This window comes from Sycon ciliatum, chromosome 1, assembly GCF_964019385.1.
Source record: "Sycon ciliatum chromosome 1, ocSycCili1.1, whole genome shotgun sequence".
NCBI lineage: Eukaryota > Metazoa > Porifera > Calcarea > Leucosolenida > Sycettidae > Sycon > Sycon ciliatum.
This window is the reverse complement of record NC_088643.1, coordinates 17050256-17074660: the sequence shown is the minus strand read 5'-3', so window position 1 is coordinate 17074660 and position 24405 is coordinate 17050256. Positions and strand designations below refer to the sequence as shown.

At 46.7% G+C, this 24405-nt stretch overlaps 1 protein-coding gene across 1 annotated transcript; it reads left to right on the top strand.

The window, feature by feature from the left end:
- The first annotated feature begins 1876 nt into the window (after positions 1–1876).
- Positions 1877–23984, top strand: LOC135815380 (hyaluronan-mediated motility receptor-like). Its single transcript, XM_065328674.1, has 20 exons — positions 1877–2183; positions 2820–2921; positions 3797–3829; positions 4540–4709; positions 9434–9523; positions 10582–10693; positions 11550–11615; positions 12818–12891; positions 13946–14121; positions 15302–15778; positions 16122–16175; positions 18012–18083; positions 18339–18392; positions 18760–18813; positions 19032–19148; positions 20442–20495; positions 20778–20870; positions 21799–21916; positions 22324–22606; positions 23328–23984. Exons 1-20 carry the CDS (start codon positions 2150–2152, stop codon positions 23342–23344), a joined length of 2250 nt encoding a protein of 749 aa, XP_065184746.1. The 5' UTR covers positions 1877–2149; the 3' UTR covers positions 23345–23984.
- The last annotated feature ends 421 nt before the right edge of the window (positions 23985–24405 follow it).

Below are 24405 nucleotides of genomic sequence, written 5' to 3'. Positions count from 1 at the left end.
AAGATAAAGTAACTACAATAATTCAGTGCCAGAACACATTGTTGCTACATGTACAGTACTGATAGGTGACGACTACGGAAGAACAATGAGCCGAAGACTGAGCAAACTAGAATTTTACCGGGTATTTGACGGAAAGAAATGACAAACTATTACATGTAGAACATTGTTTGCAAATGTTTGGGACTACTGAAACTTCAGCAACTCCAGCACGAGAGATTTTGTGCATAGAGTGTGTGCTGGATTCTTGGTATAATATCACCGTCAATGCATTTCTTGGTCGCTGGAAGCCACCAGCTGATCAGCTGACGATTTGTTCCAAGCAGGCCGTTTTGATGTCAGCTTTCTTGGTCCAGTCGCCGAAGTATATACTGTCCTACTCGTCGCCTGCAGGAGAGGACGACTGCTCCGATGCGACTCCAATATACCTGCAATATTTCTTCTTGCGCAGCCACGCGCATGGGCTCCGACGAACAAGGACTAGTGCCGGGAGGACGCCTGTCGCGGCTCGCTTTCAATAACACCTCGCATTATTCCTTCTTGCGCAGCAATGCGCAAAGTGTTGGACAAACGAGGACTACTGATTCCGAAAGGAAATACGACGCTGAAGACGATGAGCTACATGGCAAATGCGTGCAATCAAGTGAAATGGCCGAAAAATCCTTGCCGATTTTACTCGAACTGTACGTGAGTTCAAAAAATTGCCGCATCATGACTAGACGTATGTGGGCTCAAACGAAAGCTGAGGGCCTCAGCTACACGCTGCGCCACACGAGAAGGCCCTTGGGCCGTACCTGCGCAGCTTCCGTGCAGCTAGCTACAGATCGATCTATGCATGCGCCTTTCCGTGGTGCCACGCATGCACGCGATTCAGCGTTAGCACTTTTTGACAGGTCGTGTCACGTGACTGAAGTGCCTAATAATTAATAAAACAGGTCGCGTAATGAAGCAGCATAACGATAGATGTGCAAAGTCATGATGCCTGGTCCGCTTCTGTCCTGGGTTCACTACCCCGTGCGTTGCAGCCGCGAGCAAAACCAGCTCAGGCTGAGAGTTCCTAGAGCCAATACTAGCCAATACTATGGCAATAGGTATCTAATACTGACTGAGTACGAGGTCAATAGGAAATAAAAGCCGAGTAAAAGACCGAGGCGAAGCCGATGTCTTTTATTTCATACTGACCAAGTACGAAGTCAATATTAGATTTATCACGACTGACCAAAGCATGTGTTCAATCGCTAAAAAGGAGTCAAATATAAGCGGTCAATATAGCCCTAAGGAGTGAAATATGCTGGAATATTTGACCGCTTTTTTATTTTTATTTATTTGACCGCTTACTAGGTATGGCAAAAATCGATGTGAGTCAATAAGGGAGTGATAGACTGATAGTGGATAGGACAAGAACATGTGAAGAAGTGAACAGCTGCTGTGATGAGGAGCACGTCTTTTATTGCTGCTCCGAGTCCGACTAGCGACTCTTGACTTGTGGCAAGTTGTGCCAAGTACTGTACAAGCAGAACTACCCGGTATTCGTCTGGAATTTAATTTTGTCTTTTTCGTCCAACGAGCTGTTGGACTAAATTAAATGCTGGACTAATATTAATTTGTCCAGCTTTTCAATACACTCTTGATCTTATGATCCATGGACGAAATTTACAACCGGACGAGCTCCCTTTCCTTGGAGTTGGACGAAATTATTGACCGACGAAATTTTCTGCAGTGGATATCGATATGCGCATGCAGTACGAAAAATGCAGGATGCAGAATCTGCATCAAGAGTACATGAAAACCGGTTTTCATGTACTCTTGTCTGCATGGATAATAACCGTTGCCATGCCATCAAGTCGCTGACAACACGTAACCAAGCATGCAACACCGCGAAATTCAAAATTTCAAGCGTGAACCACCTGCAGCTTTCCCGATCGGACTTTGCTGTTGGCTTGCGTAGTTCGGTTGTTGCATGGGTGCCAGTTTCTTCATTGCCATTCAAACTAATTTCTTGCCTTGACTCTGTTTCGAATTTCGTAAGGCTGATCCGTTTCACTCAACCATTCTTCTACACCAACTAGCTCACGCTGCACGAACGCGGTGGAAGGAGCTCGCAGTCGCACACCCGTATCTTGGCTAGACATCAGTTGCTGAAATCGCCCACATGTTTTCGAAGGCCAAACGCTTTGACGAATCCAGTAAGATCTTTGTGTGTTCTTGCATCTGGTCTGATCGTGGTTTGGCAGCTTATACGAGGCGCTGCACGTAAAAGTGTATATTTTTCTTAGTTATCAGCGGCGAACACTACTTCTATAGTACTTAGGCAGCTATAAAAGTATGGACACTATTCCTGTAACTGTTGCTCCTCCACGAACTGAACTGGATCACCATTTCTCCAGTCTCCAATACCGTAATCGCCCTTTTCCAATTTTCCATACTTTCCGTGGTATGACCTACCAACTGAACAAAACAGCTTTTTTTCTCTTGGCAGCAATTGAGCATGTGAAGAGGTGATGCAAAGACACAAGTGAAATCCGACCTCATTGAAGTAACTGTAACAGGCCAAGGGGATGGGGGGGGGGGGGGGGGGGGGGGCTACTCGGCCTAAGCACTGCCTGGCAAAGCTGGACTCTGCGGCAAGGTTAGTCTGTGGAGCCGAACCAACAGTGTATTACATGCAATGTGCTCGAAGTTCATTTTCCTAATACGTCTTTGTGCGTGTGTGTGTGTGTGTGTGTGTGTGTGTGTGTGTGTGTGTGTGTGTGTGTGTGTGTGTGTGTGTGTGTGTGTGTGGGTGGGTATGCGTGTGTATGTGTGTACATCGGCATGAACAGAGGCATGCGGCCCTCCGCCTGGCCACTACAATCCAAAGAGGGAGGATGTCATTCTCCATGGACCAGCATCATTTGCCAAGGCCAGCCGGTTTGTCGATGAAAGTATGTTTGCCGGTCACAGTATAATGATAACTGTTACTACAGTCGACCTACCCTTATAACGATATTTTTCTGGCAAACCAAATCACTCCATTGACGTGTGTATGCAATGCCTTACCTCTATAACAATATTGCTATAACGATATAAAATGGGCTGACCAATCGACATTTTCCATTTTATAACAATATCTAGCAGGGGATATGTAGAGCCCACTATCCAGGTAGGGCAAGCTTCACTTGATAAGCCGCTGGGACATGACGAAATGCAATGGGGGCACCAGTAGGCACCTTGCTGTGTACACAATGGGCATGTACGCCAGTGTTATGCTATAAAGAGTGTAAAAAATGAACAAAATCCATGCATTATGACATATGTGTATGAAATGAACCAGTTAGCCTTATAACAGTATTACCCTTATAACAATATTTCTTGGTTTAGCGCAAATATCGTCATAAGGGTAGGTCGACTGTATAATTATTATGTTGGCATGTGAGCGCCCATGTTGACAAAGGGATATTTTGACTACATTTCAGATTCCAGTACATGTGTTGGTCTACTAGTATTGTAATATCTGCACCACGTTCACATCAGTCATACCTATGCATATGTATGCACTTGCACATCAACATTAGCTCACAAACGCTTGCACACAAACACTTGAACACATACACGTACACGTGCACACACACACACTTGCACGCATACACATGCTTGCCCGTGTGTGCTCATTCACACTGATGTTTGCACGGGCCCAACCATGACGTGCCCACGGCAGTAGTTTGTCTTTGAATCACTGTCTTGTCATCGAGTCCAGGAGCCGATTCACGTGTTTTCACAGCCTGCTTGTGTATATGTATGTCGTTGTGCTTGGTCGCAGGAGAAGCGGCCGCCCTCGCAGGCCAGACTGATAGTAAGTTACTGTTCAATTGACACTACTGCTGCTGCTGCTGCTGCTGCTGCTGTTGCTGCTGCTGTCACTCTGCACTCGTTCTTAGCATGTCGGTGTGTGCATTCAAGATCAACATTTTGCAGTGTGGTCCTCATTCTGCTTTCACGTACTGTCATACCGTGTGTGGACATGTAGTTGTTATTCAGTTGACTCAGCAGCTCCTCGAGAGATTAGATGTTCTTTTATGTGGGAAGTGTTGTTTCTTATCTGCTTGGTATCCGCCTGGCACACGTCATGCCCGAATGTGTTTGTCAGCCTCTCTGTGTTATCGTTGCCATTGTTGTGCAGCCCTTTCTAAGCTCACCTGAGTTGACAGCCCTGCTGCCTGCGCTCTTCACATTACCTGTGTGTGCGTGTGTGTGTGTGTTTGCTGGCAATCGGGCTGCTCGAATCTTCAATGCTCTTGGCTGCATCATTGCCATCATCGTATCATCTCCCAGGAAGTACTATTAAAATCTGTTTTTTGTACTCCCTGAATTTCATCATATCTGCACTCATTTATTTTATTTTATTCCAAGCAATACATGGCTGGGGTAGCCAATGACCACTTTGCGTGGCGATAGCAGGGTTTTTATAGCCAACCACGGCTAACAAGGAAAAGAGTAGGAAGTCAAAAAGAAAAGGAAAGGAAGAAAGAAGCAAATATGGCTCATGTATTCCATCCCGTACAGGCAAGGAGAATGTTCCTGAGAAGCAGATGCCGGTGGCACAGACGCCCGTCATGAAGAGGAGCAGCTTCCGCACGCCATCTCTGCAGCGCACGCAGTCCATGAACCGCACGCCGCTGAAGAACAGCAACAGTCTCGGCGACCTGGTCATCGTCAACCCTGAGAAGGAAGAGGTAGGTTGCCGGCGAGCAATGGTGATTGTGTTGTTATTCTCGAGCTGTTATATCCGAGGTCGTTGTTCACGCAGCGGCTGACTGTACATTTATGTATTGGAAAGGCTTCCTGTCTGAAGCCTTTCCATACTGGTACTCGATGTTCCAGTTTTGTGACACGAGAATGGCACGAGAATTAGTGTACCGCTGAGTGTACCGCTATACACGTGGTCGACACGTAGTCGACACGTTGTTGATACTTTTTTGACACGTGACCCCGTCAACGGTCTGCTTTGTGCCAATGCCACTCGGTAAACGCCGATGTCGCGTACGACAAAGACGACTATCCCGTACGCGAAATAGTTGAGAATTGCATGACGTGGACCTGACGGCAAGGACAACTGCGAGGAGGCCCCTTTCGGTACCCCTGACGGGAAGGAGAACTGCAGAAGTCGACGAAGTCGAACGAGGAGGCCCCTTTTCCGTACCCCATACTGCAAAGTGCCATTGATGGATACCTTTTGCACCTGGAACGACCCCTTAAACGCTGTCGCGGCGACTATCCCGTACGCGAAATAGTTGAGAACTGCTGACGTGGACCTTTTGCACCTGGAACGGCCCCGTAAACGCTGTCGTTTCGGCGGAGTGAATGTGCAGGGTACTAGGGTGAAAAGAATTGCTGCAAAGACGTCCGCTCTAGGCCTTTGGAGACATCGTGGGAACTCCTTCAGGTACTATACAAACTGCTGACGTGGCCGTGGACATGGTGGGAATTCCTTCCGGCACCCCCGTACCGCAAAGCCAACGGTGGGGAAGGAGAAGTGCAGACGTACAGGAAGACGAACGAGGAGGAACCAGGACGAGCGAGCAATGGCAGGACTAGCTGGACCGTAAGTAATAGCTGAATTGTGCATGACAACTTGACATCCATGCGGAACTCGCCACTTGCCACTGCATATTTCTTGTCCACCAACAATGTCTCTCCTCTGTCCCCTGTGTGTCCACGGCCCTGTTGCTGAATTGGCCCGATGAATCGAATGTCTTCCGCAACTGGAACGGCCCCGTGAACGCTGTCGCGTCGGCGACTGAATGCGCAGGAGGGAAAATATTGCTGCGAAGACGTCTCCTCTAGACGACGGTAAGGCACCCCATTGATATGTTGCCAGTGTGTGCCAGGGTATCGCGCGATGGTGAATGAGGAATGATGAAGGGTACGGTGGGACTGTAGACCTGTTACCTTCTACTAACACGTTATCAGGTGGAGAGTGTCTTGTACTCACGTTATCAGGTCGAGAGCGTATTGTAGTCACTCTCTCTATTCCTGTACTTCATTACGTTTAAGGTGTACGTATAACTTCTCAAAAAAATTTAATGGTCTACAGTCGTGTCGGAAGGGTACGGTGGGACTGTAGACATGTTACCTTCTAACACGTTATCAGGTGGAGAGTGTCTTGTACTCACGTTATCACTATAATTATCAGGTCGAGAGTAGGCACCGGCGGATAATGCTAGTTATATGAGGAAATTGTGCTACTAGCACTGCTAGTTATTTGGAGCGATTGTGCTAGTTATAATGCTAGCAGTGCCGATAGTGCTACAAAAATGTCAATCCATGCGGTGGGAAATAATGACTTCCCAATGCAGTCACTCGGAATATGGCAGTATCACAGGGCAAACACGGTGGAAACATAACACACAAAGAAAATTGACATTGAACTTCAAGACAAGCATTGCAAATTTGGAAATCAAATTTGCAAAAAGTGTGCACAATGCTATATTTAGCTCCAAGTACAAGTCAGTGCAGTTTGAACAACTCCGTAAACGCAGCAAACAGTGCCAAACACGCTTCTGGCAACGGTGGCATCCAGCATACATTTTCATCTGGACGTAGTGCTAGTTTCACACATCGATTGTGCTAGACAAGGTCACATTTGGAGGCTTTATGCTAGGGCAGTGCCGGTCTTCCCCACATGGGTCATTATGCTAGTTATTATGCTAGCATTATCCGCCGGTGCCTAGTCGAGAGCGTATTGTAGTCACTCTCTCTATTCCTGTACTTCATTACGTTTCAGGTGTACGTATAACTTTTCCAAAAAAATTAATGGTTCACGTCTTCAGATAGAGAGCGTATTGCACCCACTGTCTAGTCTCTGTAGTGCATTGAGATTTTGTTGATCGAACATGAAATGGATACACAGACAAAGCCAGGCCAAGTACATGGCGAGATGTCGCCAGAAGAACGTCTTCAGGTAGAGAGCGTATTGCACCCACTGTCTAGTCGATTTTGTGGATCGCACATGAAATGGATACACAGACAAAGCAGGCCAAGTACATGAGAGAGTGGACGATGTGCAGATCGACACGGCCTGCGGGTACTTCATTAAAGTTACCCGTGACATAACTAGGATAAAAGTTAATCACTGCAAAAACATTGCCAAGTATGTGAGCACTTTGGACTTGACAGAAGAGTGCACGGGCGACGTTGACAAAACATACCGCGGTGACTGTCACTATCATGACAGCAGGGCACATCGCACGCAGCATCGCAGATCGTGTCGAATTGCGCATCATAATAATTATTGCAAAATTGCTCCTATGCATGCAAGTGGATTTCATTGCACTTCTCAGTTTGGGAAATGCTCGATTATGACAATTCTCCGTGTGAGTGCACTAGCCCTGAACAGACATGTAGGTGAACCGTTTGTAGTGTCTCATAGCCTACCTCACGACCTTCTGCTTTCTTTCTTCATCACTTGTATCTTGCAGGTATATCATCCCGTGACGACCACATTGAAGTCTGAATTTGAAGTGTGAAGATGCTTCAGCAACCACATCGTACTTTTCCATTGCTTTCATTGTGCTTCTACTGTGCATGTGTGTAACTTGTGGGGTAAACATGTGATGACATTGTATGCTGGCTACACAGTCAGATGTTCATGCGTCTAACGTACACCTGCATGTTATGCATTGAAAAGGGTTTGCCACTTGCGATCCTGGGACGAGTATCAGGTCCGCTTTGTCCTGTGTGGGCAGTATCAGATTGCTGTTCACTTCTCTATCTGTTGGATATGTGACTTTCTGCAAGTTTCTGGTGTATGATGGCCACGTCCTTGCTTGTCACTTTGTATGATATTACATTCTGTATTCGCTGCTTCCATGGCATGGTCTGCAAACTGCAATCCTTGGGCAAATGTCATGTTTGCTATGTTGTGCTTTGGCCGTCAGCTTGTCTACACGCTGTAGTTGAATTATTTTTGTTTCACAACTGACTTCCTCAAGTACGGTGGTCACTGCTTTGCATGGCATTATACATGAAGAATTTCCTGTTTGTGTCGTGTGCATGTGCGTATGTGTGCGTGGCCACGTGTGTGTGCCGTGTGCATACACATGTTTGTGTATCTGTGTGCGGGGTAGCGAGGCGGGGAGGGCTGGTATGTATCAGTGTGTTATTGCAGTCGCATGGCTACATACAGTACATCGCGCGCGTGGTCATCATGTTTACCTTCGGGGTTGGGGTGGGGAGGGAACGGAAAAAGAGCTGAAATTATCCATATAAAAATCGCTCTGTGAGCGGTTCTGAAAAACCTTTACTGGTACTGCCCCGTCGTAAAAGTAAGAAATTAGAACTGGCCCATTGTCCCCCCAAATGCGAACTGATCCACCTAAATCGCGAATGACGGGACCCGAACGCACCAGTAGCACGAGGTTCCTTCCTGTGGATGCAGATGGGGACGTTGGTCAGGACCATAGGCCATGTACTGTACTAGCGGTAGGCTTCCCTATCAAAATAATAAATTCTACTGCTACTACTGGTGTTACCCTATGATAATTGCCGTGATCCTGTGCCCTCCCGACCTCGTGCTACTGGTGCGTTCGGGTCCCGTCATTCGCGATTTAGGTGGATCAGTTCGCATTTGGGGGGACAATGGGCCAGTTCTAATTTCTTACTTTTACGACGGGGCAGTACCAGTAAAGGTTTTTCAGAACCGCTCACAGAGCGATTTTTATATGGATAATGGTACTTAAGGTTGCGTTTGGTTGGGCATTTTCAGAATGTAAATGACAACCATTCTGGAATGGGAATCGGCAAGAATCACCTGACCAAACTAACGCGCCAGAATCAATTAGGAATCACTTGACATAACAATTCCATAATGTCGTTGTGGAACGGCGGCTGTCTTTTCTTTTACCCGACTCTAGTTTCCTTGAGAGAGTCATGGTACTTCTGAGTGCATGATTTGAGGCACTTGAACCTGGTGCTACATTGTTTGGCTCGTGGCAGCCATTATCATTTTTGATTCCGGAATGAGCGCATATGCCCATTCCAGCATGTGAGGTGGAATGATCATTCTCCAAAAAGAATCATTCTCAGCGATTCCCATTCTGGAATCATGTGGAATGTGACCAACCTAACACACTTTTTCGACCAACCAAACGGGCGAGAATGATTCCGAGTGATTCCAAGTGATTCCCATTTGGGAATGTGACCAACCAAACGTAACCTTAGTCAACGTGTAGCCGATACTGTGGAGCAGGCTCTGACTTGTATGGCTGATGCCATTTGAAATGTTCTATAGCGAGGAACGTCACGTGACATAGGCTAGCCGCTCAAAGGGAATCAGGAGCGGTGATCAGATGTCATTCGAATAACTTTTTAATTGTTGAAGCTTGCTGTCTACAGCATTGGATAGCTTTAATTGAATAGCTTTTAATTTTTTAATTTCTGGTCCTCGTTTGCTGTGAAGGTGAGGCGCTTGCTAGCCGAGCAGAAGAAGTTGTACGAGCAGCTGAAGTCAAAGGATGAGCAGCTAGCATCAGTGAAGGCTGAGCTTCAGGTAAGCGTATGGCTTGTTTTTGTACGTTGTAGGTTTTCACTTTTGTGACAAGCTCTTGGCTGAGAGTCTTGAAGACATACGAATGATACGATACTAGTGTCACACGGCATGGTGTGTGTCTGTCTGTGTGTCTGTATCTGTGTGTGTGTGTGTGTGTGTGTGTGTGTGTGTGTGTGTCTGTGTGTGTGTGACTTTATGTAAGTATGTGTCATGAGAGCTTCACCATTACGTCATCCGATTGGCAAGCTAATATTGGCACACGCACTCTGGGTTTTAAGGTTGCGTTTTAACTTTTAACCCTTATCCGACCGTCAAAGTGGACAAATTCTCAGTCCCAGCGAGCCGCTGTGACTAATTTTGTTGATAACTTTAGTTGCCCTGGGGTAATATTGGCAATCTTGGGCTTTTTGGAAAGCTTGAGCCATGAGGAGTTCCCTAGAAACAGTTTCTAGCCTTCATTTGTAAGGGGAACAAAAATCCATCTCCAATTCCATTTTTTGAAGAGAAGTACAGCTCATCGACATGTGGACTATTTGTAGTCTTAGTTTTGTACTTTCATGCTAACACATTTTGAATATACCATCAGGGAAGCCTCCAGGCAAAGTTTTAGGAGGGCAATATAATCGTTGGCAAAGTTAGACGATTTGGAAACTTGTTTCGTACGCGGTGTGAAACAGACCTCATTCAGAGACGTAGGGTTTTGCAAATGAACGGTGGGTCTTTCTAGCTTCTTTTGAGACCAAAATAGTGCAGATTCGATCAAAAAAAGTGAGTTACAGCTTGTTAAAATACTAAAATCATCTACGGATAGTCGTCGATTTTCGACTGGCTGGTCGGATAAGGGTTCAGCCAGATTTGAATGCTGACTTTGAGAATTCATTCTCTATTGCCCTCGGAGTTCAGCCTCGTTTCCCAGCCCTGTGCCAATGAGTCCACAAAGGACAGAGAAATACTGTCTGTAGATTGAGGTGCTGCTGCTGCTGTACTACTGCAACTGTTCCATGGGAAGCAAAGCACGTCAACACAACATGCTTGTCGGTTGCACTGTACCGCTGCAGAGGCTAACACAGGATGAATCCAAGGACCAGGTCGAACAAGACTCAATGGCCGCTGAAATGGAACTCCTCCGCAACACCATATCCATCTTGAGCCAGCAGAAAGAGGAACTAGGTAAGAGAGAGAGAGAGAGAGAGAGAGAGAGACACACACACACACACACACACACACACACACACACACACACACACACACACACACACACACACACACACACACACACACACACACACACACACACACACACACACACACACACACACACACACACACACATACACACACACACACACAGTCATTACTGGAATAACCTAAAGGCTGACCGCCTTCGACGGTATAGTAATGTATGACCTGGTAACAGTTGAAAGCGACTTGAACTTGTGTAATGCCTACGATTTTGCCACTGGACTGCCTTTACGCGTGGACAGCGCCACTTCCCCCGATTTCTTAATTTGGGCTATCCTGCAACTATCGTCGAACCTTTTGTCCGAAATAAATGCCAGGATCCTGCCAACACCTTGAGCTTCTGATACATCGTTGGTTGAAGTCAAGCTTTGAGTTTTGGTGTTGTATTCGGACGTCAGCAAAATGCCAATTTAAATAATGTGGCATAACATACCTGAAATATTACGTCAATGAGATATTTTGGTTTTGCACTCAGTTTACGTGGGAAAGTGACCCTGCTTGCCAGCAATATGAACACACCTTGAAGTAGAGATGATATCAGGACATCAGTATGTGGATATACATGTAGGCTTGATTTGGATTGCCTGAACCAAACCTTCAAAGCAGCTCGCCCCAAGTGTTGGGGTAACTGGAGCAGGACTATACACGTGTGTATGTGCATGTGTATATGTGTATGCCTATGGGTGCATGCGTATGTGCGTTTGTGCATGTGTATATACGTGCGCACATGTGCATGTGCACGCGTATTTGTGTGCGTGCGCACGACGGCTGTTTTCGTCGTTAGTTTTGCAGGCGGAAGCTGCGGCCGTCCACACGGAGTCTGTCGAGTCTGACAACAATCACTTGCATGGTAAGTGAAGTATAGAGTAAAGTTTGCACATTCGCGTTACAACCCACTATACAATTGTATTGAGAAACTTACCCCGCTTAGGGGTCGTCCATAAATATCGAACTTTTTTCACAAAACGAAATAATTTCGTTATGGGGTGGGAGGGGGTTGACCAATTTCGTTTCAGAAAACATTGATTCATGTACATGGCCATTGTATATGCACGTATGTCAACATTTTTTACGTTCTGAGGGGGAAGGAGGGGTTGGTCTAAACTAAAATAATTCATTTGGTGAAAAAAGTTCGATACTTACGGACGGCCCCTTAGGAAGTTTGGCTTGTGCCAGGCTACCACCATGCCTGATTACACCAGTAAATAAAAAATAAATAAAAAATTCGACGGGTTCGCGTACCGGGCAGGTCAAGAACAAGGAGTCGTACAACTCCCTGGTCAAGAACCACCTTTCCGCTTCCGCGGGACGCCACCACCCCATGATCAGGCGTCAGATGCGGCTCCTAAACGGTGGGGGAGGATAGATCAGATCCACCATCCATACCATACCAGTACACGAGTGAAAATCACTCCGTGAATAAAGCAGTGCGTGGCTCATTGTTCTCAATGTTACAGCCAGTGCAACGCCCGGCTCTACAAGGTATTTTACTCACGAGTACAAATTTCACTGGCCAGAAAGTGCTTTTGTGATGGTAGTCATGGTATCCTGTGCATTAACGAATCTGTTATTTCACAAACTTCAGTATACTTTTGTTTTCGGTGCTTTCGGTGCATCTGTTTCATGCCTAAATTTTCAATAAACCGAACAAACGCCAACACACATTATCCAATAGGGAACTGCTTCTCTGTACCTAAAGTTTCTGTTCACCTAACCTGGCCTGTTGCCCTCTTACCGAAAATATTGAGCACCGAAAATTTCTGAAATTAGAGTACTTCGCAGCACACTGGGGTGATGTGATGCCCTTAGGATTAATTGCCATTGCTCATATTAAACAAATGATTGTGACACAAAGTAAATTCTCTGGCAGAATGCATGAGAGGTTTTAGTTATATGACCTGGGTTGAAGCTTGCGCCCAATGCTACGGCTGGTCAGCATTGGCTTCAGCAAACATGTGGTGTGTGTGCGTGTGTCTGTGTGCGCGCGCGTGCATGTGTGTGTGTGTCTGCGTGTGTCTGTGTATTGCATGCTTCCTCTGCTTATCTTTGTAGATATGCTCTCATCGCTACGGCAGGACATTGATCAGCTGACGACCGAGAACAACCGGCTATCCTCCGATCACCAGGTACTAGTGCATTGTGTACTCGCTAGGGATAGTGAATGCTTCGAGCTTCATGGCTGCAAGCAAGCCAAGACGTGTTACTGTAGAGGCAGAAAATTTCGCCGGTCAAAAATTTCGTCCAACTCCTAAGGCCGCAACCACACTACGTAAAAATCACAGTACAAATTTTTATGCATATCTCAGTACAAGTCGGTACGCAACCACACTACACTTTTCGGTCTGCATAGTTGACGTTTTCACGCGAACAGCACGTGACGTTGTCGTACCAAAGCGTGTGCCATGCGCTGGAAAAGACCAGGAAATTCAAAAACAATGCTGATGCTGATGCTATGTACGACGACCAGGTACAAAAACAAAGTTGTACACAGGAGATGGAGCGCGAAAACGACAAACGTGGCTTTCTACAGGGGTGCGCCAGTTGCTGAAAACCTACAAAGCGCATTTTGCATTTCGCACGCGTCGGCATGACGATTTCTACTGTAATGCAGTTTGTACGTGATTTTGTACCTAGTGTGGTTGCAGCCTAAGAAAGGGAGTTCGTCCGGTTGAAAATTTCGTCCGTGGATCATAATAGTGTGTAGAAAAGCTGAACGAATCGACATTAGTCCGGCACTTAATTTAGTCCAAAGGTTCCTCTGACGAAAAAGACGAAATTAAATTCCAGACGAATATTTCTGCATATACAGTTCTACTGTCGTGGACATTGAAATCCGATGTGATGACCGGGGCCGGCACCCTCACTGCCTTAGCGCGTACATGCACTGTAGTTCACGTGCACACACGGTAAACATGAACCGGCAGTGCGCGTGGCTGCGAAGCCAGCGCCCCGTGGCCGCTTGACTTCTCGACGGATTTCAATGTCCGCTACAGTAGTAGTTATTGCCGTCTGTTCCTTTTCAACTGTACTTTTACGTAATCAAGTGGTGTGCTTCACTGTCCGAAGAGTGCTCAATGCCCATGTAGGACGGAGCCTTGTGCACAAGAGAGATTGGAAGCTGTGTCGCAACTGTACTTTTACATATTTTTGTGCGTTCTCATTTTCACTCCGTTGACTCAGGTTTGGCAGAGCGAGTTGAGCGATGCCCGCACCCACCGGGAGGTTGCCGTGGCAATGACGGAGCGCGTACAGCAGCTGGAGAGCGAGGAGCACCGCCTGACGCACCAGTGTGCACAGCTCAGTCATGAACTGGAACAGGTCACCCACCGGCTCTCCGCCGAAATCCAGCAATCAACGTTAGTACTACTGACCTCATCTGCTGTATAAGCGGAAATACTCAATCGGAAATATTCGTCTGGAATTTAGGGGTCGTCACAAAAGTTTTTTGTCGTCCCTGAAACGAACATGATTCATTTGGGGGGGGGGGGGGGGGGGAGAGAGGGTGAGAGCCAAAATCGCAATTCGACCGACACTGTACATATGACATGTACATGCATGCGATTTTCGTCGTCCAGCATAGCAAGCTGTGTTCGTTTCAGAGGGAGGGGAGGGGGTCCAAGTACGAAATGAACGATGTTCGTTTCAGGGACGACAGACAACTTTTGCGACGATCCCTTAATTTCGTCTTTTTCGTCCAAGGAACTTTTGGACTAAATTAAATACCGGACTAATGTCGATTTTAAACTCGGATACTTTTTTACATTTTAAGGCCGTCATTTTTTATATCTATGTTTCGCGTCAGTTCAACTTCCAGAATCATAATGCGAGAGGTGGAAAAAAATAAAAAGTTGCAAAATAATAAAAAAGGCTCATCAGAGGTGTATAACTGTACATAGCACAATAGCTCGTGCATGGTGTACATCCGAAAGAAAAATCGTACATCGAAGCACAAAATCTGCATCACTTTGGACAGAGGAGGCAACCGTTGGTGCCCTTGCTTCGCTGGATTATTGTACTCAGCCTTCAGCAGCTCCGGAACGACGCATCCTCTCAGCTTGAGGCGATCGATGCGGTCTGTTGTAAGCTCATAGAATACTGCTCGCAGATGCCGAACAAACGATTTACCAACGCTGGCCTCGAGGCCATTTCTGAATCCCAGCTTCGCTAGTATGCAACCAATCCACACTGGTGACTCGCACGATCGTACACTAACTGTGCATGGTTGATTTTTTTATTTTTTTCCGAAAAAAATCAAAACGTATGCGTGCGGACGACGCGAAACATAGATATAAAAAATGATGGCCTAATGTCGATTTGTCCAGCTTTTCTATACACTCTTATGATCCATGGACGAAATTTTCAACCGGACGAACTCCCTTTCTTTGGAGTTGGACGAAATTTTATTTTATTCATTTTTTTCAGTGATTGGTGTAGCTCAAAGACCACTTGGAGAGTATTGTGTATCTGTGTGTGTGTCTGTGTGTGTGTGTGCATGTGTGTATGTGTGTACACGTGTGCTCACGTGCGTGTGTACAGTACAATGGCCGGCAGCAACGTGTCGCTGGAGTTGCGAGTGCAGTCGCTGGAGGATGTGCTGCTACAGGAGCGCAGCAGAGTGCACGCCACCGAGACTAGCCTGCAGGCACAGACCGAAGCCAGTAAGCGCCTGCAGCAAACCATCGATTCGCTAGACCTGCAGCTCGAGATGACAGCGGAACAGCATCAGAAGGAGATATCCACGTACAGCGGGCGTCTGCTCGATGCTGACGCAAATTCTCTCCAGTACCAGCTCGATCTCAAGGCCAGTGCTGAAGAGGCGGCCACATTCCGAGATCAACTCACGGCAGAGCTAGCCAAACTCCAGCTGCTCGAGGAGAACATGGAAAAGGAACGTTCGGCGCGTAGTGAGTCAGAGGTGAGCTTCGAATCTCGACTTGGTGAGCAGAGGCAGCAGATCTGCGGCATGGGAGAGCAGATTGCACAGAAGACAAACGAACTGGAAGCACTGCAAAGGTACAGCATTATGGTGTGTGTGTGTGTGTGCGTGTGTGTGTGTGTGTGTGTGTGTGTGTGTGAGAGAGAGAGAGAGAGAGAGAGAGAGAGAGAGAGAGAGGGGGGGGGGGGGGGGGGAGACTCACGTGGCCAGTTTATGACAGTGTGTGCATGCATGCACATGCGTATGCATCTGTCTGCGCTTGTTTAGCTAGCAAGCGGAAAATCCACATTTTCCTTTTGCCATCATCTGCCGGGCGAACGTTATTGTATTTCAAGGAGGCATATCCAATCATATTCTCCAAGCTGTTTCATTATTCCGACTCTTGTCTTGTCTTCACTTTGCTATTTCCCTCTGCCACAGTGACCTACTAGATGAGCGCACACGATTGACAGAAGCCCAGAGCTCGCTAGTGACGTAAGTGATTGTGTATGCGCCACGCCATGTTCAGCAAGAACACGGGGCGAACGGCTGTGGAATTTAAATTTTGCTCGCGGAATCACAGCATCGTGTTGCCGCTGCTTGAACATTCGCAGAGTGGCCATTACCTCGAGAGCGTGTAGAGTGTGCGATGCAGAAGCCGTACAGCGGGAGGGGGGGGGGGGGGGTCAACCTCCTAGCCTATAGTCAGTTTCAAAAAGATTAGCAATCCTGGCGATCGCCCGGGGAGTTTGCCGTCTTACCGTATGAGCGCTCAAGGGCTGGCTGGAAAAACTCACTGTGAACTCGAAGAAATATTCCGCGCGAAAGCATAAAAAATGACAACTCACTGACGTCGGTACTCGTACATGACTTTGTGTTCGTCTGCACGGTCTGGTTTACAACAAACGAGTTCTTCCTCGTATCGATATGGAGTCGACTAGTCAGAGAGGACACGTCGAAAGTCTGGTAAATATCATTTTGACGAGCGGGATGCGTCCCAATTCGTTTTGTGACCAAATACTAGTAGATTCTTTGAGCTGCCGTGGATGCAATTTACTCTCACGATGTGACGAAAACGGCATCGACACAGACTCATTCCCAAGGCCTTGATGTGGCAAAGCTATCCGTATGACTTCGACGACATTTTGAGAAAAGCAGACGCCTGTGAAAGCTGATAGAAGACGGCGTTGACTCCTAAATTCAAAATAAATTGGCGATCTTGTACTAAAATAATTCTCAAACAGAAATCGATCGATCGATGTGCCGGTGTATTCAACAACACGTAGCTACAGCGCAGTGACTTCCGTGCTCACTCACACGGTTTCAGTGTTGCGTGTGTTCACAACTTCACATGGCGTGAGCCAGGCAAGTGTCAGTCAGTTCGGCAGGAAACGCGAGCTCCAACAACAAGTCGGTTGGCGCAGCCACCTTCTTTGTCTTGACTCTTGTACAAAAATTGTGCCAGCGTGATCACCAAAACAATGAAAAAATGAAGAAAAAATGTTTGACTTGAAGATTTCCTGGGATTTGAACTCACAACTTCATGGTCAGCAGACAGCATTCATAACCACAAGGCCAAAAAGGAAGGGATAAATCGTGGGTTTTGATAACAAATCGATACTGGCTTCCAGGGCAAATTATAAACCATGAGAAAAGGCAAGAAACCTGGCCGAAATTCTAACTCCTTAACGGTTGGTCCAATTGTTCTGAAACTTTCACAGAACAATTTGCCATGCCCTAACAAGCCATTTTATGTACTTTGTTGTCCAATTTTCCCTTATCTTCATACTTTTTAAGACCCAAACTTGATTGCTAATCTTTTTGAAACAGACTGTAGAGCGTTCTTATTTTCATGTATTACAGTGTATGCGCAGTTGAGTCACCGTGTATACATTGGTATGCTGTGCTTGATGACATCATAGCCTGTTCGTTCTGCTGGTCTTGATGACATCATAGCCTGTTCGTTCTTCGGCGCCCGACAGTACTGTAGTTGTTAAATTATTCTCTCTTGGCCCATTCTTACTTTCTTCAATGTCTTTCTGAGACTGTTTGACCCATGGTGAGGTGTACTTGGTCTTGCTCAGATAGCAAGCTGCTGTTAGTGCCTAAGGGGGGGGGGGGGGCATCCGCCATTGTTGATAATTTTCACGGAATGAAAAAAGTTTAGTTACAACCCTCCCCATCCCCACACCCCTGAATGAAAACATATTGACCTGGTGGCTAGAATGGATCGATGTTTCGGCTATCAATATTTTTTCGAAACGACCTCTCCTCGACCCATCAAAACAACATTCTGTTCTTCATCATGCTTTGCTCCTGTACAACGTGCAGCGTGGAAGACCAGCGAGACGCTCTTCGGGCTCAGTGCTCGGACCACACGGCTGAAATCGATCGACTTGCCAGGTGAGTGCTTGTTATGTGTGTGTGTGTGTGTGTTTCCTCTCTATCTCTATTTCTAGGGGTTCTCTCTCTATTTCTCCATCCCTATCTCTCTCTCTCTCTCTCTCGCCCACCCCCGTTAAATTTAATGATGTTTGCGCTGAGTGTGTTTCACGGTGCATGTGTATCTTTCTGTCTCTATGCCCGGATGTTTTGTGACCACCTGTGGAATATACGTCATGCCCATGCGTGTACCTTTGCTACTGGTATTCGCTGCAGTGACAAAGCTGTGCTGCGGCAGAAACTGGAGCAGGCCTGCGACACAAATCAACAGTAAGTTCCTCCGATGCACTGGCAGGTGTGTGTATGTTTTGAGGGGGGGGGCTTTGAACTTGAACACTGCCGTTGGTGCTTAATGCTCATCGACCTGTCAAGCCAAACTGTTACTGGATCATTTTGACTCGGACCTCTCACCGGTATATTCGAGTTCATTTTCATTGAGTTGACAGCAGTACTTTCTATCCCATGGTACACTCGGGGTTGCTGTCTGGTGATTGGTAAAACCGTGAAACTCAAAAGTCACAGCAGACACGCTTTGTTTCCTTCTTTCAAGTTTGTGTATATCCCATGGTATGGTGTGTCCAGGGTACTGTGTATATTGAAGTGTTGCATTGGTCTTGTTCTCTCTGCTTGTGTGTAGGCATCTTTCCGGTCTGGAGGAGCAGCTTACGATAGCCAAAGAGGAAATCTGCAGGTTAGCTTTCTTGTGATGTGTCTGACGTTAAATCTCCGTCTCTCTCTTTCTCTCTTGCTCGGCTCTCTATAATAATAATAACTTTATTAGGATGGCCCAAAGGCTGACCGCCTATCTGTCTTCTGAGCAGCGATGAGTTTCCTTTGCCAGAATGCCACCTGTAGTTTGAAGTGGATTTTGTTCTGGCACTTGCATCTATGCAATTATTCCAACTCTAGTCTCCAGACAACCATTGAGAATCATCAGACCGTTGAGGACGAGATGGACAGGAAGTGGCAGGAGCAACTCGTCCAGTCTGAGGAGAAGGCTCAGCGCGTCAACCAGGAGCTTAGCAGGTATGCCTGTTGGACATGTAGTGCGTATATTTGTGTACGCCACGTGTACGCGGTGGTGTTGGTACATCGCCGTGTTACTGTGGTGTGGAAAGCGGTCTTCGTCTTGAGTTCGTCATGTCCAGTTGTATGTCCGTCGTGTAGTAATAAACGGTCTTCTACACGAGTTATCTCGTCCATTGTCTAAATGTGAGTTGACACGGTACTGGGAGGCGGAACGAGAGATTCCAGTTACAAGACCATGAGCCAGCTGCTGCACTGGGCGGAATCTAGTCCGTGCACATCAGAACATGGGTACTGTCAGACCAGTAATGTTAACGAACATTTAATTATAACGATTAAACGAATTTAAAAAATTCGTTAACATTTGAAGTCGTTATGTAATATGTACTAAACGATATGTACATGTACAGTCATTAAATTTTGCCAGTTTTGAGACAGAATTCGTTAGAATTTCACCACGTTAACCCAAAAAAATCCGGAGATCGTAAACTTTAGTAATTGACGTTAAAATATCTGGTCTTACAGTATGGTCTTTGGCTGCGTTCGTTTTTAGCTACATGGTAGAGTAGAGTAGAGTCACTCTACCGATAGAGGTAGATGGTAGAGGCAAGTGTACGAACGCTGTTCTACCAGATCTAGTAGTTTACACGATGCGTACGTGAAATGTTTCTTTTTTTTATGGAGTTGTGTACAAATCCTTGATCTTGCTGGAAATCCCGTAGCTCTACCAACTTCTACCGGATTCTACCAACTTTTTCCCGGTAGAGCCGGTAGAGGAAAGTAGAATCTACCCTTTTGAGTAGATTTTTTTTCAAAAACGAACACCTCTACCGAAAGAAGTAATTTCTACCCAAACCTGTAGATCATCAACAACGCCCGCTGTAGAATACATGTATAGTAAAAATCAAGAGTGCAGAACTCTCTCAACTGTGCAACTGCCGCCGATGGTAAGCCGTCAGTCTGTCTCGGTTCATTTCCAGAATGATGTCATTTTCCATGATGTCACCAGCTCAATGCATGCGCACAAGATGCGAGGCTGACCGTGCGCAATGCAGTTTGTGTACTGTCTTCATGTGCATTGCATCACAAACAATGACACGATTCTGAAAATGTTGTAACCGGACTTGTTAAACAGTTCGACCGCGTTTCGTCAGGGGATTTCAGACTTCTATTTACTAGCGGGGTTTATGCGCTAACTGGACTCGTTATAATCAGGGAGGACCTGTAACTACATGTTGCCTTCTTCTTCTCTTGCAAGACTTCTTGTGTGTTTGTGCTGTTTGTATCCTGTAGGAGGTTGATTGATGCCGAGAAGAGACTTGTCCACACAGTCTCCGAACACCAGGAGTACGTTCTGGGACCGTTCTCTCTCTCTCTCTCTCGATCTATCTCTCTCTCTCTCTCCCTCTCTCTCTCTCTCTCTCTCTCTCTCTCTCTCTCTCTCTCGTTTCCTCTGCACGCAACACTGCTATATCCGAGCTCTAGCACCTTTGGTTCTGTGGCGAGTGTCCTGTAGCCCTTGTGAACTAGCCGGTCATCGTATATGTGTGTGTATGTCCACGTGTGCATGTGTTTCTGATATGTGTGTGTGTGTGTGTGTCCACGTGTGCACGTGTTTCATGAACACAGAGCGCGTCTGCAGCTACAGGAAAGACTGCAAGCCGTGGAGGCGCAGCTGGACACCGCGCTGGCTGAGCAGGAACAGAACGGCGAAGCAGAGAAGTACGTATGTGTCACACGCGCTAATGCAGGGCTGATAGTGCCGGGGTTCATATGTCCCAGAACAAGATAGTCTGCTTCCAGGACGTGTTTATATCCCCAAATTTAAATAATCCCTCTTGCTTACGATTACCCTGACTACGACACGCATGAAAAAATCATTGGTGACCAATGTGCTTTGTTGGGAAAAGTGGAAAAAGTCAAGTGTATGTTGTGTAACTTTCTTGAAGACAGGATGCTACTTATCCCTATGCTTCATTGGTTCTGGTTGCTTGTACATGTATTTCATTTGGAGAGAATGCCCGAAAACTGGTTCGTGAATTTCGGAGTCCTTATTGCTGATGATGTATAAGAATAGCTTGAGATTTGTAAATTTTCTTTCCCTGTATGTTGGAACAACCAACTGTATGTTGTGTTGTCATATACAACTATACTATTATTATTATGACGGCTTCTATCGTCACGATACACATGTGCCAAAATACATGTGCTCCGTAACCCGTGTGGAACAGGGCCCACTCTTTTCACACTTTGGTCTACGAATGCACACACTCTATGATGCTCAAGCGTAAACTGTACGAAATGGTTCCGGGCTATCCAGTAGAGATTCCGGAATGAGAATGCTAATTCCAGCATGTGAGGTGGATTGATCATTCTCCAAAAAGAATCATTCTCAGCAATTTCCATTCTGGAATGGAACCAACCTAACGGAATTTTTGACCAAGCAAACAGGCAAGAATGATTCCCAGTGATTCCCATTGTGGAATGGGACCAACCAAACGCAACCTTAGTGCTCAATGCCAAAGGAAGGGCAGAGCTAGTTCAGAGCTGTTGTCTGATGATCGCCTAGTGCGTGAAACTAGTTGTCACAGCACGTTCTTCATCCTCGTCTTCTTGTCGTATCATTCGTGTGTCCACGTGCATATTGCAGGTGGCGTGAGGCATACGAGACGCTGCGTGATCAGTGCGCCCCGTTCACCGCTCAACTGGAGATGTTCTCTGCAGAGAAGCAGCTGCTGGAATCGCAAACCTCCCTGGCCAAGTCAGAGGTAAGGGTTTGTATTGTTGTGGACATTCTAATCCGTTGAAAAATCACGCGGCCACGGGGCGCTGGCCTTGCAGCCGCGAGCACTGCTGGTCCATTTTTATTAGTTTGTGCATGAACTACAGACAGTACAGTGCATGAACTACAGACAGTACAGTGCGTGTACAATGTACACGCTAAGACAGTAATGACGCCGGCCACGGTCCTTCCACTGGACTTCAACGTCCGCAAGACAAGTTATATTATTCATACAAATTACGCTGGGTATTAAACTACACGACTTGTATAAAAAAAGGTTTACCGGGTGTTAGCAGCCGTCGTGAGTTCCATTTGAGAACGGACACGATCATTTTTTTCTTTTTCTTTTTAAACTTTATGTGTATGTGGTGTATGTGCCGTTGACCTGAGCAGGTGGAAGACTTGAATCGTCGCTACGGCGAGCTGCTGGGCCATCAGAACCAGAAGCAAAAGATCAAGCACATCATGAAGATCAAGGAGGAGAACTTGACCATGAAGCAGGAGCTGATGCGGCTGCGCGAGCAGTGCGACCGCCAGAAGCGCACCATTCGCCAGCACGAGGAGAGGCCGCGCGTTGCCTCGGTGATGGCCGCGTCGCGCAAGGCGCTCGGGGCGACCAACAGCACCTCGCTGCCGTCTCACGGCGGCAAGTCACGGCATTCGTCCGCCGAGGAAGGTGAGCGTCGTCCCGACAACCAGCGTACTGGCATTTCTTGATTCCAATCACATGTACTTGCACTCATAGCCTGTACCAGGGAGAAGAAAAAACTAAAATCCAGGGTCCTAAAAAAAAGTATTTTCACATCGCACACTACCCAGTGTACTTAACACTGAACTGTGTCACTGTGAGTTACTAGAGAGGTTCCGGGGTACGATTTTCCGTGCCAAAATCCGTGTGGGCGCTACGGATTTTTCCAGGCGTGCTCCATACGATTTTTCGGCACGGAGAATCCGTGTGGACTGGCTTTCACACGAACCATGTTTCGTATGGAGATTTTGCGTCATCGGGTGCAGAAAGATTTTTCGCGTACACATTTGGTACGAGAAACATGGATTTTCCGCGGGAAGTTTTGATTTCGGTACAAATTTTCAAAATAAAAGGGAATGTGACGTATTTGCGATCGTAACCTAGGCAATGACGGCAAACACATAAGTTCCGTACTCCGGAACATTTTACTGCTCGAAAACGACGTATAAAAAATCCGTAGCGCCTCTACGGATTTTGGCACGAAAAATCGTACTCCGGAACCTCCCTACTCTGTATTGAGATGTTAGCTAGTGGCTGAACCACGAGTTTTGAGGTTGACTGGGTGAATTTCCATTCCACCGTCACCAGTTACCGCCGCACCAAAGACTTATTTGTATTCTTCCTGTGTGCCTTTTTTGTTTCTGTGCAGCCTGGAAGGAGAATTAGATCCGATCGCACACCACTCTCAGGATCATTTCACTCCCCTCTGCTAAACTGGCATTGATTCAGCCTCAACATCTTGCATGCGTGAAGAATCGAACAAAAAAGTCTGCTCTGCCATGTGTACAGTTTTATGTGTGTGTGCTGTGGAGTACTCCATTTTTGTTTTCTGTTCTTTTTTTGTACATGTAACGTCGCCTAACGCTGTTAGTCCGTCATAAAACCATCCGTTCTCAAGATATCGTAACCGAATAGTGTTTGACAAACCAATTGAGGGGACAACCCTCGTCATCTGATTTCATATTCATCGACATCATTATCACCGCGGTACTGCACACGGCATCATCTGCAACTCGCGTCTAGGCTGCTAACTGTTAGCTTGACAAACCCTTCTTGCTAACGTGTTTGTGTGTATGCTCGTCTCGTTACCATTAGATTAGGTAGTAACTACTAGCTGCTGGCATGTGGCTTCCTCGAACAATGGATGCCCCTGCTCTCTTTTTCTGCATCTGGGTTCAAACTCTCTGTATGCACTGCATGCAACACTTTGTATGACTGATTTTATTCACGTACTTTTGGCTGTTATTACGTTTGCATCGTATTTGCACATAGGTTCATTTTTAGGTATAACAACTTTAGTGGTTTATGTACTGTTGTTGATCCATGTGGGTACATGTGCAGGTGTGTGTGTGTGTGTGTGTGTGTGTGTGTGTGTGTGTGTGTGTGTGTGTGTGTGTGAGAGAGAGAGAGAGTGTGTGTGTGTGTGTGTGTGTGTGTGTGGTCAGTGCGGGCGGTGTGGGCGGTGGCTTGGTCCGGCATGTGTGTGCCTCAACGGTGGATGCCGCAGTGCCACCTGGAACTACCGGAACGTCGGCACCGGCGGAGGGATGTTGTGCCGCGCATTGTGACAGGTGTGGTCGCTGCTTTCGCAGTGTCCGGGGACGGGGAAGGCATCGCTGTTCAAGGGTGGCGCATAGACCAACAGCAGAGGAGCGCTCAGCCTTCCAGCACGTGTGCATATGCGGCAAGCGGATGCGACTACCCATGCACCTGGAGCGTCATCGAGC

Bases quoted from the DNA above. Each gene is read 5' to 3' on its own strand.
- LOC135815380 (XM_065328674.1), top strand. From the start codon at position 2,150: ATGTTTTCGAAGGCCAAACGCTTTGACGAATCCA. The intron at 18,814-19,031 runs GTTAGCTTTCTT...TTCCAACTCTAG, and splicing joins GCCAAAGAGGAAATCTGCAG to TCTCCAGACAACCATTGAGA. The intron at 20,871-21,798 runs GTACGTATGTGT...TGCATATTGCAG, and splicing joins CAGAACGGCGAAGCAGAGAA to GTGGCGTGAGGCATACGAGA.